The following is a 15,093-nucleotide window of genomic DNA, read 5'->3' as shown; positions in this document are numbered from 1 at the left end:
TAAGCAGTTCCTCCTTCCTTCCTTTTCTTTCTCTCTTTCCTCCTTCTCTCTCTTTTTTCTTTTTCTCCTTCCTTCCTTCGCAATTGCACTTATATACCGCTTCACAGTGTTTTATAGCCCTCTCTAACCTGTTCCTCCTTCCTTCCTTCCTTCCTTCCTTTCTCTTTCTCTCTTTCTTCTTTTTCTCCTTCCTTCCTTCGCAATTGCACTTAGGCTTATATACCACTTCACAGTGTTTTATAGCCCTAAGCGGTTCCTTCCTTCCTTCTTCCTTCCTTCCTTCCTTCTTCCTTCCTTCCTTCCTCTTTCTCTCTCTTTCTTTCCTATTTTTATCCTTCCTTCCTTCCTTTTTTAAAATAAAGTACTTGCCAAAATCAAAATTGTCCTCCCAATTTACTGGTGTCATTTTTGTGCTCGCGGAAAGACGCTTTAAAGATGTTTGCTGCAATCCACTCTTAGGGTTAATCGTTTCGAACGGCAGCCTGTCCTGTGATTTGGCTCACCAAGTCCAGAGCTGCATAAAATTGTCCCAGCGGGACACAAAAAACGACAGACATCAATCATTGCTGAGCAGAGAAAACAGGAGCCAGGACTCTCCCGAACCCGGCGGGATAGAGGGAAGAGACACGTGCTCAGCTCGAAAGAGCTTCCAGCCGTTCGTTGGGGTTACCGCTCAACATTTTCTCCTTTCTTTTTCTCAACTTCCTTCCGTTCATCATTCTCCTCGGGGGAGTAGCAGGGCGGACAGTTGCTGGTCAGAGATGTTTTGCTCCTGGCAAGCTCCAGTCGCTCGGCTCAGATAGATGGCGAGGATGTGCTTACACTACACACACACACAACAACAACAACAAACACAAGCAACAAAACAGTAATCATGTTAGTTGTGGGTGTGGAAAAGTCACCCCGTTTGGTGCAGGAGAAGACAATGAACCTCAGCAAAATCATGAGCTGGGCAAGGCCCTTTTGCAACCGACCAATTTGATGGGAGCAAAAATTTGTTTTAAACGAAATCTGAATAATTGAAACTGAATTCCAACTTTGAAAAGCATTGCTTGTTTCAAGAGAATTTTCTGAACAGGATATCGAGGTGGAAGTGGGGCTTAGAGGCCTTCTAATCTAGCCCCTTACTCGAGCCCCAAAACCCTATTTAACAGGATAACAGAATAGAATAAAATTATTTAACGTTATGATTTAACGGAATAAAAACCATTTAAATGATATTTATGTATTTAGATAAATGTGGCTCAGGAATCCTGGGAGCTGAAGCCCACAAGTCACAAAAAGGACCATCGATGCTGCCTCAGGAATTCTGGGAATTGAAGTCCATAAGACAACAAAGGGCCATTGTTCTCCCATGCTGGCTCAGGAATTCTGGGAATTGAAGTCCCAAGTCTTAAAGGACCATTGTTCCCATTGCTGCCTCAGGAATTCTGGGAATTGAAGTCCATAAGACAACAAAGGACCATCGTTCCCATTGCTGCCTCAGGAATTCTGGGAATTGAAGTCCATAAGTCAACAAAGGACCATCGTTCCCATTTCTGCCTCAGGAATTCTGGGAATTGAAGTCCATCAGTCTTAAAAGGACCATTGTTCCACATGCTGGCCCAGGGATTCTGGGAATTGAAGTCCATAAGTCAACAAAGGGCCATTGTTCTCCCATTGCTGCCTCAGGAATTCTGGGAATTGAAGTCCATAAGACAACAAAGGGCCATTGTTCCCATTTCTGCCTCAGCAATTCTGGGAATTGAAGTCCCAAGTCTTAAAAGGACCATTGTTCCCATTGCTGCCTCAGGAATTCTGGGAATTGAAGTCCATAAGTCTTAAAAGGGCCGTCGTTCCCATTGCTGCCTCAGGAATCCTGGGAATTGAAGTCCCAAGTCTTTAAAGGACCATTGTTCCCATTGCTGCCTCAGGAATTCTGGGAATTGAAGTCCATAAGTCAACAAAAGGCCATAGTTCCCATTGCTGCCTCAGGAATTCTGGGAATTGAAGTCCATCAGTCTTAAAAGGACCATTGTTCCACATGCTGGCCCAGGGATTCTGGGAATTGAAGTCCATAAGTCAACAAAGGGCCATTGTTCTCCCATTGCTGCCTCAGGAATTCTGGGAATTGAAGTCCATAAGTCAACAAAGGGCCATCGTTCCATTGCTGCCTCAGGAATCCTGGGAATTGAAGTCCCAAGTCTTAAAAGGGCCATAGTTCCCAATGCTGCCTCAGGAATTCTGGGAATTGAAGTCCATAAGTCAACAAAAGGCCATAGTTCCCATTGCTGCCTCAGGAATTCTGGGAATTGAAGTCCATAAGTCAACAAAGGGCCATTGTTCTCCCATTGCTGCCTCAGGAATTCTGGGAATTGAAGTCCCAAGTCTTAAAAGGGCCATTGTTCTCACATGCTGCCTCAGGAATTCTGGGAATTGAAGTCCATAAGTCAACAAAGGGCCATAGTTCCCATTGCTGCCTCAGGAATTCTGGGAATTGAAGTCCATAAGTCAACAAAGGACCATAGTTCCCAATGCTGCCTCAGGAATTCTGGGAATTGAAGTCCATAAGTCAACAAAGGGCCATAGTTCCCATTGCTGGCTCAGGAATTCTGGGAATTGAAGTCCATAAGTCAACAAAGGGCCATAGTTCCCATTGCTGCCTCAGGAATCCTGGGAATTGAAGTCCCAAGTCTTAAAAGGGCCATAGTTCCCAATGCTGCCTCAGGAATTCTGGGAATTGAAGTCCATCAGTCTTAAAAGGACCATTGTTCCACATGCTGGCCCAGGGATTCTGGGAATTGGAAGTCTAAATGTCATCAAAGGGCTATGGTCCTCCCATGCTGCCTCAGGGATTCTGGGAGTTGAAGTCCACAAGTCATAAACAGGCCATTGTTCCCCACCTCTGTCCTAAACTGTCCTACCAGAACCTCACCGTGATTCTTCTTCCGCGGCTACGGAGGCCTTGTCCACCCTGCTCGTTTTCCCTGGGGGGCAGCGTGGGAATCTCTTCCTCCAAGGGCTACATCCTGGCACCCCTCGGAGAGAGCCTGCCCCATAGTTCCCCCGCTGATTCCTGCGCACAGGATGCGCTCCAGACTTCCATTGTCTTTAGAGGAAGTTTCATCACGGGTAGCGTCGGTCGGTCTACAATGGGACACAACCCTTTTTCCGTTTCTTAGAGGGATGCTCTCAGCAAAATCAGATTTCTTAGAAAGGTAGTCCTCACACTTACGACCGCAATTGAGCTTAACAAACGTCCATCGTTAAGCAAAGCAGCTGTTAAGTCATTTTGTGCCCCGTTTTACGATGGGGTTTGATTTTTATTTTTATTTTTTGCTTTGCCATGGTTGTTAAGTGTGCTAAGGGTTGTGACAAGGTCGTTAAGTGAAACTGCTTCTCCATCGACTTTGCTTGCCACGAGGTTGCCGAAAACGATCAAAGGCCTCTCAGGAGACTACAATCGTCATAAACATGAGTCAGTTGCCGAGCCCCTGTATTTGGATCGTGGGGATGCTGCAATGGTCGTTAAGTGTGAAACACGGTGTTTTTTCCAGTGGCGCTGTGGCTTTGAACAGTCACTAAACAAATGGTTGTAAGTCTAGGACTGCATTAAAGCCCTTTTAACCATGCTGGCTGGGAATTCTGGGAGTTGAAGTCCAGGCTTCTTAAGGATTGGGCAACCATCTGTCTGAAGTGGTGTAGGGTTTCCTGCCTAAACGGGGTTGGATTAGAAGACCTCCAGGTCCCTTCCAACTCTTCTGTTATTCTATTCTATTCTCTTTTTATTTTTTCTACTCTATTTCATTCCATTCATACCCGTTTTATTCTATTCTACATTCTTTTCTTTTCTATTCTATTCCATTCATTCCCGTTTATTCTATTCTATATTCTTTTCTTTCTATTCTATTCTATATTCTTTTCTTTCTATTCTATTCTATATTCTTTTCTTTCTATTCTATTCTATTACATTCCATTCATTCCCATTTTATTCTATTCTATATTCTTTTCTTTCTATTCTATATTCTTTTCTTTCTATTCTATTCTATTCTATTCTATATTCTTTTCTTTCTATTCTATTCTATTACATTCCATTCATCCCAATTTTATTCTATTCTATATTCTTTTCTTTCTATTCTATTCTATATTCTTTTCTTTCTATTCTATTACATTCCATTCATTCTCATTCTATTCTATTCTTTTTTCTTTTTTCTTCAATTACATTCCATTCATTCCCATTTTATTCTATTCTATATTCTTTTCTATTCTATTCTATTCTATTCTATATTCTTTTTTCCTTTCCAGTCCAGTCTATTCCATTCTATTCATTCCTTTTCTTTTCTATTCTGTTCCATTCCGTTCCCTTCACTCCTCTCCCCTCTCCTCCCCTTCTCTTTAACCCATTCCTCTTCTTATTCCATCCCATCCTATCCTATTCTCCAAAGCCTCTTGAAGGCAGGACAAGAAGTAATGGATGGGAACTAATCAAGCAACCTAGAACTAAGAAGGAATTTCTTTACAGTGAAAACAATTAACCAGTGGAATGGCTTCCCTCCAGAAGTTGTGGGTTCTCCAACACTGGAGGTTTTTAAGAAAATCCGAACAGTCACTTATCTGGAATGGTATAGGGGCAGAGTTGTTCAAACTTGGCAACTTTAGACTGGTGGACTTCAACTCCCAGAATTCTGGGAGTTGAAGTCCACCAGTCTTAAAGTTACCAAGTTTGGGGACCCCTGGTATAGAAGGTCTGCTTGAGGAGAGGGTTAGACTAGAAGACCTCCGAGGTCCCTTCCAGCTCTAGTCTGAATTGACCTGCGAAGAAGCTCGCCCCGCCCGCAGGTAACCAGACCCCCTTTTTGCCTACTTCTGTTGTGCCCACGTCACCTTCTTTCAACACAACTGTTTCCTCCCTTGCACAAACTTAAGCGGAAAGACACACACAATGGAGAGAGTGAGTCATGCAACATCTAGCGGATGTTTCCCCCCCCCCCCCCCACATCTACAAGCCAGCTTCCTCCAAAACAGAGACCCTCCCTTCCCCCCGCACCTGCTCGGCCCTGCCCTACCCCTCCCTTTCCTGCCTACTCACCACGAGGTTGTCTCCTTTCCGCAACACGGAGAAGGCAAAAGCCGGACAGCTGCAGAAGTGGCAGGAGGCGTAACAAGTGTAGAGTTTGCCAGAGCTGCCCACCACCTGGAGGGGAGGGGGGCGAGCGGGAGAGAGAATGGATTGGTTTTTTTTTAAAAGGAAACATTAAAATTATTACTTTAAAAAATGAAATCAGTCCAATCCAAATGGAAAACTCAGCACAATACCTGATTCGTGTAATTAAATGCACAGAGGTGGCCTATGTTGCTTTATCTAGATTCCCCCTCGACTTCAAAGGAGTTAGACCACAAATCCCATCATCCACAAGAGAGCAGGCGTCAGGAGAGGATGATGGTGGGCCTCCAAAGGAGTTAGACTACAATTCCCATCATCCACAGGCGAGCAGGGGTCAGGAGGGGATGAGGGTGGCCTCCAAAGGAGTTAGACCACAACTCCCATCATCCACAGGAGAGCAGGTGGCAGGAGATGCTGCCCTAGAATGATAGTGGCCTCCGATGAAGTTAGACTACAACTCCCATCGTCCCCAGGAGAGCAAGTGGGGGGAGAAACTGCCCTAAGATGGATTGGTGGCCTCCAAATGAGTTAGACTACAACTCCCATCATCCCCAGGAGAGCAGGCGGCAGGAGAGATGCTGCCCTAGGATGATGGTGGCCTTCAAAGGAGACTACAACTCCCATCGTCCCCAAGCGAGCAGGCATCAGGAGAGGATGAGGGTGGCCTCCAAATGAGTTAGACCACAACTCCCATCATCCCCAGGAGAGCAGGCGGCAGGAGAGATGCTGCCTAATATGAACGTGACCACCACAGGTGTTAGACTACAACTCCCATCATCCCCCAGGGCAGCAGGTGGGAGAGAGGTGCAGCTCTAAGCTGGTTCCATGGCCTCTAGAGACACTAGACTACAACTCCCATCATCCTCAGGAGAGCAGTTGGAGGGGGGGGGGAAGACGCTGCCCTAAAATGATCAGTGGCCTCCAATGATCACAGACTACAACTCCCATCGTCCCCAGGTCAGAGAGGGAGAAGTATAACCCTACGGCAGATTGGTGGCCTCTCATAGACTACAACTCCCATCATCCCTAGGAGCCCAGGCAAAGGAGAGCCACCGCCCTTAGGATCGACTGGCGGCCTCCCAAGGTGTTAGACTACAACTCCCATCATCCCAGGGCAGTGGAGGGGGGGAGATAGTATCCTACCCCTTGGGAAAAAAAAGAGATAACTTTAAAGGAAACCACGTTGCGGACAAACCGACATTCAGCCCTTAAATCAAATTAAATGGAATGATCCAATCAGGGCTCTGTTAACGGAGGCCATCTTGGAAGAAATATATTGTATTTAGGGGGAAATGCAATTGGAAATCAGTCCCTTTTTCGAGGATTTGAAAGGCTGATGATTCACGTTAATGCGACTAGACGCTGGGAAAGGAAGAGGATGGAGGGGAGGACGGGAGCATATTTACAGGAGGCCTGGAGAGAGGAAAGGATTTTCACGGTGGAGAAAAATTAACAAGGGTGCGGGCGGGAACCGATTCACAGCCCCGTCAACCGCAAAGCGCATGAGCGCACCGGAGGAATTTTCACACACACGACTTCAGGCGGTAATGGGTGGAAACAACATTAGGACTCCAGGCTCGAAACCAGGAGACATGAGTTCTAGTTCGGCCTTAGGCATGAAGCTGGCTGGGTGACTTTGAGCCAATCACCAGGCGACAGGGAGTTCTAGTCCCACCTTAGCCATGAAAGCCAGGTAGGTGAGTTTGGGCCAATCACCAGGCGACAGGGAGCTCTAGTTCCACCTTAGCCATGAAAGCCAGGTAGGTGAGTTTGGGCCAGTCACCAGGCGACAGGGAGTTCTAGTCCCACCTTAGCCATGAAAGCCAAGTAGGTGAGTTTGGGCCAGTCACCAGGCGACAGGGAGTTCTAGTCCCACCTTAGCCATGAAAGCCAGGTAGGTGAGTTTGGGCAATCACCAGGCGACAGGGAGTTCTAGTCCCACCTTAGCCATGAAAGCCAGGTAGGTGAGTTTGGGCCAGTCACCAGGCGACAGGGAGTTCTAGTCCCACCTTAGCCATGAAGCCAGGTAGGTGAGTTTGGGCCAATCACCAGGCGACAGGGAGTTCTAGTCCCACCTTAGCCATGAAAGCCAGCTGGGTGACTTTGGGCAGATCACAAGGCAACAAGGAGTTCTAGTCCCACCTTAACTAGGAAAGCCAGGTGGGAGCGTTTCGACCAATCACCAGGCGACAAGGAATGCTATTCCCACTTCACGCCCGCTGGGTGACTTCAGTGACTTTGGAACCAATTACCGGGCAACAGGGAATTCTAGTGCCACCTTAGCCATGAATGCCGGCTGGGTGACTTTGGACCAATCGCTAGGAGACTGTGACTTCTAGCCCCTCTTTAGGCAGGCAAGCTGGATGGGTAATTTTGGCCCAGTCCTTCTCTCTCAGATTAACCCACTTTACAGGGTTGTTGTGAGCAAATAGTAGGAGGAAGGTGTGTTGGATCTCTTCCTGGCCTTGAATTATCTGTACAGAAAAATAAAGTTGTGGATACGAATGACTCAACAGACAGACAAACAGAAACCGGCTAATGGCAGTGACCCAGTGGTGCGAAGGAGGAGGGGCGGGGGAAGAGGAATCAAGATGTTCAAAAGGGGCGCATGGAAAACGGAGTCCTATCTCTGCAACCACGGAGGCTTCGTTTTTAGAAAGGAATTTCCAATAACAGAGATAACACACACAAAGCAGACGATGTCGTCAGATATTTGGAAGCTGGAATTATCTGGGAAGAAAGGCTCACATTTGCTGGGATTGTGTAAATCCATCCCTTTATCTCTGGTGTTTCTCAACCTTCGGGAATTTATGACGGGTGGACTTCAGGTCTGAGAATTGCACAGCCTAAAGGCTTAAGAGGAGTGGGCTTCCACTCCCAGAATCCCCCAGCCAGCATGCTTTAAGAGGGGTGGACTTCCTCTCCCAGAATCCCCCAGCCATCATGCTTTAAGAGGGGAGGACTTCCACTCCCAGAATCCCCCATCCATCAGGCTTTAAGAGGGGAGGACTTCCACTCCCAGAATCCCCCAGCCAAAATGCTTTAAGAGGGCAGGACTTCCACTCCCAGAATTCCCCAGCCATCATGCTTTAAGAGGGCAGGACTTCCACTCCCAGAATCCCCCAGCCATCATGCTTTAAGATGGGTGGACTTCCACTCCCAGAATCCCCCATCCATCAGGCTTTAAGAGGGGTGGACTATCCACTCCCAGAATCCCCCCATCCATCAGGCTTAAGAGGGATGGACTTCCACTCCCAGAATCCCCCAGCCATCATGCTTTAAGAGGGCAGGACTTCCACTCCCAGAATCCCCCAGCCAGACTGCTTTAAGAGGGGAGGACTTCCACTCCCAGAATCCCCCAGCCATCATGCTTAAGATGGGTGGACTTCCACTCCCAGAATCCCCCATCCATCAGGCTTTAAGAGGGGTGGACTTCCACTCCCAGAATCCCCCATCCATCAGGCTTTAAGAGGGATGGACTTCCACTCCCAGAATCCCCCAGCCATCATGCTTTAAGAGGGCAGGACTTCCACTCCCAGAATCCCCCAGCCAGCCTGCTTTAAGAGGGGAGGACTTCCACTCCCAGAATCCCCCAGCCATCATGCTTTAAGAGAGGAGGACTTCCACTCCCAGAATCCCCCAGCCATCATGTTTAAGAGGGGAGGACTTCCACTCCCAGAATCCCCCAACCAGCCTGCTTTAAGAGTGATGGGCTTCCACTCCCAGAATCCCCCAGCCAGCCTGCTTTAAGAGGGGTGGGCTTCCACTCCCAGAATCCCCCATCCAACATGCTTAAGAGGGATGGACTTCCACTCCCAGAATCCCCCATCTATCAGGCTTTAAGGGGGGGGGGCTTCCACTCCCAGAATCCCCCAGCCAGCAAGACAGGTGGACTTCAACTCATGCTAGCTGGGGAATTCTGGGAGTGGAAGTCCTCCCCTCTTAAAGTCCCTAAGGTTGAAAACATTAGTCTGAAAAGGCAGGAGAATCCGAACAGGAGTGCAGGAAAACTGGCCCAGCGATTCCCAGCCCCTTATAATCCAGCGTTCTCCAGCACAGATAGGGAGGGAATTCCAGTTTACTGGGTGCATGGACAGACCGATCCTTGGGTTTTTCGTCTGCCGTGAAATTAATCCATATCTCCCCCCCTCCTCCATTTTCAGCCTGGCAGACTTAATCCGCTTACTCCCCGCCCTGCAGCCATAAGAACAAGGGGTAATTAAGATGAAAATCACCCTGAAATCCCAAATAGAATAACGGAGATAAACAGACGGAAGCAGCGTAGCCAGGTATAGATGGGGATGGGGGGGATATCGGGAGGGAACAGGGAGAGATCCCGAGTTCAAAAGAGGAAGAGCTAAAGCTGGGGAATTGGTTTGGGGTCCTCCCTCTTTGGTGTCTTCAGCTGAACCAACGATGTTAGGTTTCAGATGCTGGCTGAAGAGTCCTCGACTTACGACCCTTTGTTTAAGGACGATTCGAGGTTACATAAAAATGACTTGACAGTTTTTCAGTTATGACCGTTGCAGTATCCCCGTGGTCACATGATTAAAATTCAGAGGCTTGGCAACTGGCGTGTACTTATGACGGTTGCATTGTCTGTCATTGGGGGTTTGGACTAGAAGACCCCCAAAGTCCCTTCTATTCTATTCTATTCTATTCTATTTCTGTTCTCTTTTCTATTCTATTCTATTATTTTCAAATTTTATTCTATTCTATTTTCTGTTCTCTTTTCTATTCTATTCTATTATTTTCAAATTTTATTCTATTCTATTTTCTGTTCTCTTTTCTATTCTATTCTATTATTTTCAAATTCTATTCTATTCTATTCTATTCTATTATTTTCAAATTCTTTCCATATTCTATTCTATTCTATTTTCTGTTTTCTTTTATTTTCTATTCTATTCTATTATTTTCAAATTCTATTCTGGTTCATGTTCTATTCTATACTATTCTATTCTATTCTATTCTATTTTCTCTTCTCTTTTATTTTCTATTCTATTCTATTTTCTCTTCTATTATTTTCAAATTCTATTCTATTCTATTCTGTTTCATGTTCTATTCTATTCTATTCTATTTTCTGTTCTCTTTTATTTCTATTCTATTCTATTTTATTTTCTATTCCATTCTATTTTCTATTATTTTCAATTCTATTCTATTATTTCCTATTCTATTCTATTATTAAAATAATGGAATACTATTATTTTCAAATTCTATTCTATTTTCTATTCTGTTTTATTTTCTATTCTATTCTATTTTCAAATTCTATTATTTTAAATTCTATTAATATTCTAATATTCTAAAAATATTCTAATATTCTAATAATATTCTAATATTCTAATATTCTGTTCTATCCTATTCTATTCTGACTTTCTGCTCTTCTCTTATTGAGCTCAAAGGACCTGCACAGGTATGTCGGCAGGTAGAGAGGCTGGCAGGTAGAGGAAGGAGCCGTACCTGATATACCGTCCTCCCGCTTGGAGACACGAACCGTGTGACTGACTGGCGATCCACCAAATCCAGAGCAGGGACGACAGACGTCCCGAAGACGAACCTCAGCCTAGGAAGACGGGAGAGAAATCAAAACGTTAATGTCGCCCACCTCTTCTTCTGAACATACCTTTCAAACCCGGCGCACTCAAAATGCATGTTCAGCATTTAAAAAGAAGATGATCGGCCCTTAGTCCCCAACTTACGACCAAAGGGAGATCACAATTTCATTGCTAAGCCAGACAGTTGTTAAGTGAGTTACGCCCCATTTTTATCACTTTCCTTGCCACCGTTGTTAAGTGAATCTGGCCTCCTAGTGGACTTGGCTCGGTCGCAAAAGGGGATCGCGTGACCCCGGGAACACTGTGATTGCCGTAAGTATGGATCAGATGCCAAGCAGCTGAATTTTGATCACATGACCCTGGGGCTGGTGCAGCTGCTGTAAGTGTGAAAAACAGTCGTAAGTTATTTCTTCCGGGGCCGTTGTCACTTCGAGCAGTCACTAAACAAATAGCTTTAAGTCAAGGACCAGCAATAAATGGTTTCAGGGACAAAGGGGATTTTTTAAAACCTACATTTGGGTGCCAGGATACACCGTATTGTATCTTTGTAGTATTTTAATTGTATTATTTTATCTTTTAATATTGTAAGCTGCCTAGAGTGATCCAGGCATGAGCTGGGCAGCCAGGAAATTTAATAAACAAGAATAAAATAAAAAGGTTGTCCAAGACAACAGAACTTTAAATCTCTACAAATGGAAAATACAGGCAGTCCTCGACTTACGACAGTTCGTAAAAGGTGACTTACAACCGTTTTTCACACCTACGACCGTTGCACCATCCCCGTGGTCATGGGATCAAAACTTGGCACGCCTGGCGACTGATTCATAGATATGGCGGTCGCAGTGTCCCAGGGTCACGTGACCCCCTTTTGCGACCTTTTGGGGAGCCAATGGGGAAGGCGGATTCACTTAACAACCAGCTTAACTGAACAGCTGCAATGGCAAGGAAGATTATAATTACGCTGAGTAACTTTTCTACCATTTCACACTTAATAACTGTCTCACTTAGCGACAGAAGTGTGGGGCTCCGTTGTGGTAATAGTTTTGTATTTATTTATTTATTGTGTCATGTTTACATAGTGCATATTGGAAGTGGTAACCCTTTGAGAGCTGTAGGCAATGAAATTTCATTTTAATGAAATGCTGATTAGTGTATAAAGTGAAAATACAGTTCCATTCTATATTCTATTCAATTCTATTTTATTCCATTCCATTTTCTATTCTATATTCTATTCTACTCTATTCCATTCCATTTTCTATTCTACAGTATATTGTATATTCTATATTCTACTCTATTGCTATTCTATTCTATTCCATTCCATTTTCTATTCTATATTCTATATTCTACTCCACTCCATTCCATTTTATATTCTATATTCTATATTCTACTCTATTCTATTCTATTCCATTCCATTTTCTATTCTAGAATGTATATTGTATATTCTACTCTATTCTATTCTATTCCATTTTCTATTCTATATTGTATATTATATATTATATTTTCTACTCTATTCTATTCCATTCCATTTTCTATTCTACCGTATATTGTATATTCTATATTCTACTCTATTGCATTCCATTTTCTATTCTATATTCTATATTCTATTCTACTCTACTCCATTCCATTTTCTATTCTACAGTATATTGTATATTCTATATTCTACTCTATTGCTATTCTATTCCATTCCATTTTCTATTCTATATTCTACTCTACTCCATTCCATTTTCTATTCTATATTCTATATTCTACTCTATTCTATTCCATTTTCTATTCTATAATGTATATTGTATATTCTACACTATTCTATTCCATTTCTATTCTATATTGTATATTGTATATTCTATTTTTACTCTATTCTATTCCATTCCATTTTCTATTCTACAGTATATTGTATATTGTATATTCTATTCTATTCCATTCCATTTTCTATTCTATATTCTATATTCTATTCTACTCTACTCCATTCCATTTTCTATTCTATATTGTATATTCTATATTCTACTCTATTCTATTCCATTCCATTTTCTATTCTATATTCTATTCTACTCTATTTTCAAATTCTATTCTATTCTCTATTCTACTTTTCTATCCTATTCTAATTTTCTATTCTATTCTAATTTTCCATTCTATTCCCATTTTCTATTCTATTCCCATATTCTGTTCTGTTCTATTCTACTTTCACCCTTTGAGAGCGGTATGCAACGACATATCATTGTAATGTACACCGATTGCTATGATGTAGAAAGATATGGAGACTCTGGAAAGAGTGCAGAGAAGAGCAACAAAGAGACTGGAGACTAAAACATATGAAGACAGTTGCAAGAACTGGGTATGTCTAGTTTAATTAAAAGAAGGACCCGGGTAGACATGATAGGAGTCTTCCAATATCTCAGGGGTTGCCACAAAGAAGAGGGAGTCAAGCTATTCTCCAAGGCCCCTGAGGGCAGAACAAGAAGCAATGGGTGGAAACTAATCAAGGAGAGAAGCAACTTAGAACTGAGGAGAAATTTCCTGACAGTGAGAACAATGAATCAGTGGAACAGAAGTTGCCTCCAGAAGTTGTGAATGCTCCAACACTGGAAGTCTTTAAGAAGATGTTGGATAGCCATTGGTCTGAAACGGCATAGGATTTCCTGCCTAGGCAGGGGGTTGGACTAGAAGACCTCCAAGGCCCCTTCCAACTCTGCTATTGTATTGTACTGTATTGATTAGTGTACATTCAAGATGACAATAAAGTTAGTCTAAGTCTAAGTAATTTATTTTAGTCACTTGCGGGTTGTTATTCCAGGAATTTCTTCTCCAGGAGCTTAATTGTTCTGCTGCGGAGTCCTTCCCAAAAATATGGGAAGGACTTTCGCATTGGGACTGTGCAAGGACCATGTTGCATTTCATTGATGGGAGGCCTGGAATATAATGGGGCAAGCAAGATGTATGAGTGTATGGTGTGTTGCTTTTAAATCTATCTTTTCTTTTTCCTATATTTAGTTTTTATTTTATTCTTGTATTTGTAAGCCGCCCGGAGTCCTACGGATTGGGCGGCATATAAATTTTATTAAATTCAAATTCAAAGATGGAACTGAATGAAATAACTTGCAATGGTGTAGAGGAAGGAACCGGAAGCAGAGTGGGCTTGAAATTCAGTCATATTTCTGGAAGCTAGCAATGAGTAACAACTTTGGCCCGGAAACCGATGAGAAAAAAGTAGAAGTTTATTTGATTTTCTTTATAGCTTCCGTTTTTTCTACTCAAGCAAGGTTAGAGAGTTTTTTTTTGGCTAGCGAGGGAAGATCCCCTGGTTGAAAAGTTTAATAAAATTGAGGTTTTAGGAGAGGTCAGCAGGATTCAACGGAATTGAGAATTCAGAATTGCCTGCTTGAAAAGTTCAGAAGAATTGAGAATCTAGGAAAATCGGAATTCAGCTGAACTGAGAATTCAGAATTCTCTGCTTGAAGAATTCAGCAGAATTGAGAGTGTAGAGGAATTCATGAGAATTGAGAAATTCAGCAAAATTCCCTGCTTTGCAACTGTGAGGAAAAAGGCCTGTCACAACTTGCTTGAGATGCCATTCCTTCGCAGTATGGCTTCCCATTACAGTTAGTCCTCGATTTATGACCACAGTTGAGGCCAACATTTCTGCTGCTAGCGAGACAGTTGTTAAGTGAGTTTTTGCCCCATTTTAAGACCTTTCTTGCCAGAGTTTGTTAAGTGAATCACCGCGGTTGTAAAGTTAGTAACGCAGGTGTGAAGTGAACCTGGCTTCCCCATGGACTTTGCTTGTCAGAAGGTCGCAAAAAGAGGATCACGTGACCCCGGGACATTGCGACTGTCGTAAATATGAATCAGTTGCCAAGTATCTGAATTTTGATCACGTGACCATGGGGATGCTGCAACGGCATGGCAAAACAACCATCAGTCCCTTTTCCGAGTGCCGTCGTAATTTTGAATGGTCGCTAAATGGACCGTTGTAAGTCGAGGACTTCCCCTATCGACATATCGATCAAATTTGTTTACAATTTTTTTTTAAAAAGGGATAGTTTTTTTAAAACGAATGACTTATGCTCCTGTGAAATGCCTGTTTTTGTTTTAATTCAGATCAAAAGTGGAAAAGTAAGTGGAATAAAGTCTTGATGGGTGTTTTTAATTTTGCAAACTTCAACTCCCAGAATTCCCTGTTAGGCAACTGGCCCGATGGAAAACCAGGATCGGACTTTCTATTAATGGAAGGGGAATAGCTCCAATACCATCTCGGCTGCCAGGAGAGGATTTGCCATGTAGGACTGGACCGCTGACCTTAATCTGGACCACGGGTCTGCGTGATGCCCGCCAGATGGACCGGGTCTCCAGAGCCGAGAGAAATTAGTCGATAATCTTCTTTGTGGAATAAACGGATGAGAAACT

General features: G+C 43.6%; 1 protein-coding gene across 1 annotated transcript in view; it reads right to left on the bottom strand.

Moving 5' to 3' along the window:
- Positions 1-325: 325 nt before the first annotated feature.
- Positions 326-15,093, bottom strand: part of ZSWIM7 (zinc finger SWIM-type containing 7) — a 32,447-nt gene continuing 17,679 nt past the window's right edge. The window contains exons 4-6 of the mRNA XM_032216905.1: positions 10,601-10,703; positions 5,069-5,173; positions 326-823 (exon numbers count right to left, since the gene is read on the bottom strand). Of these exons, the coding sequence (XP_032072796.1) occupies positions 716-823; positions 5,069-5,173; positions 10,601-10,703 (316 nt within the window). The 3' untranslated portion in view covers positions 326-715. The remainder of the gene's footprint in view (positions 824-5,068; positions 5,174-10,600; positions 10,704-15,093) is intronic.

This window comes from Thamnophis elegans, chromosome 4 (genome assembly GCF_009769535.1).
Source record: "Thamnophis elegans isolate rThaEle1 chromosome 4, rThaEle1.pri, whole genome shotgun sequence".
NCBI lineage: Eukaryota > Metazoa > Chordata > Lepidosauria > Squamata > Colubridae > Thamnophis > Thamnophis elegans.
This window is presented reverse-complemented; position numbering and strand designations above follow the sequence as displayed.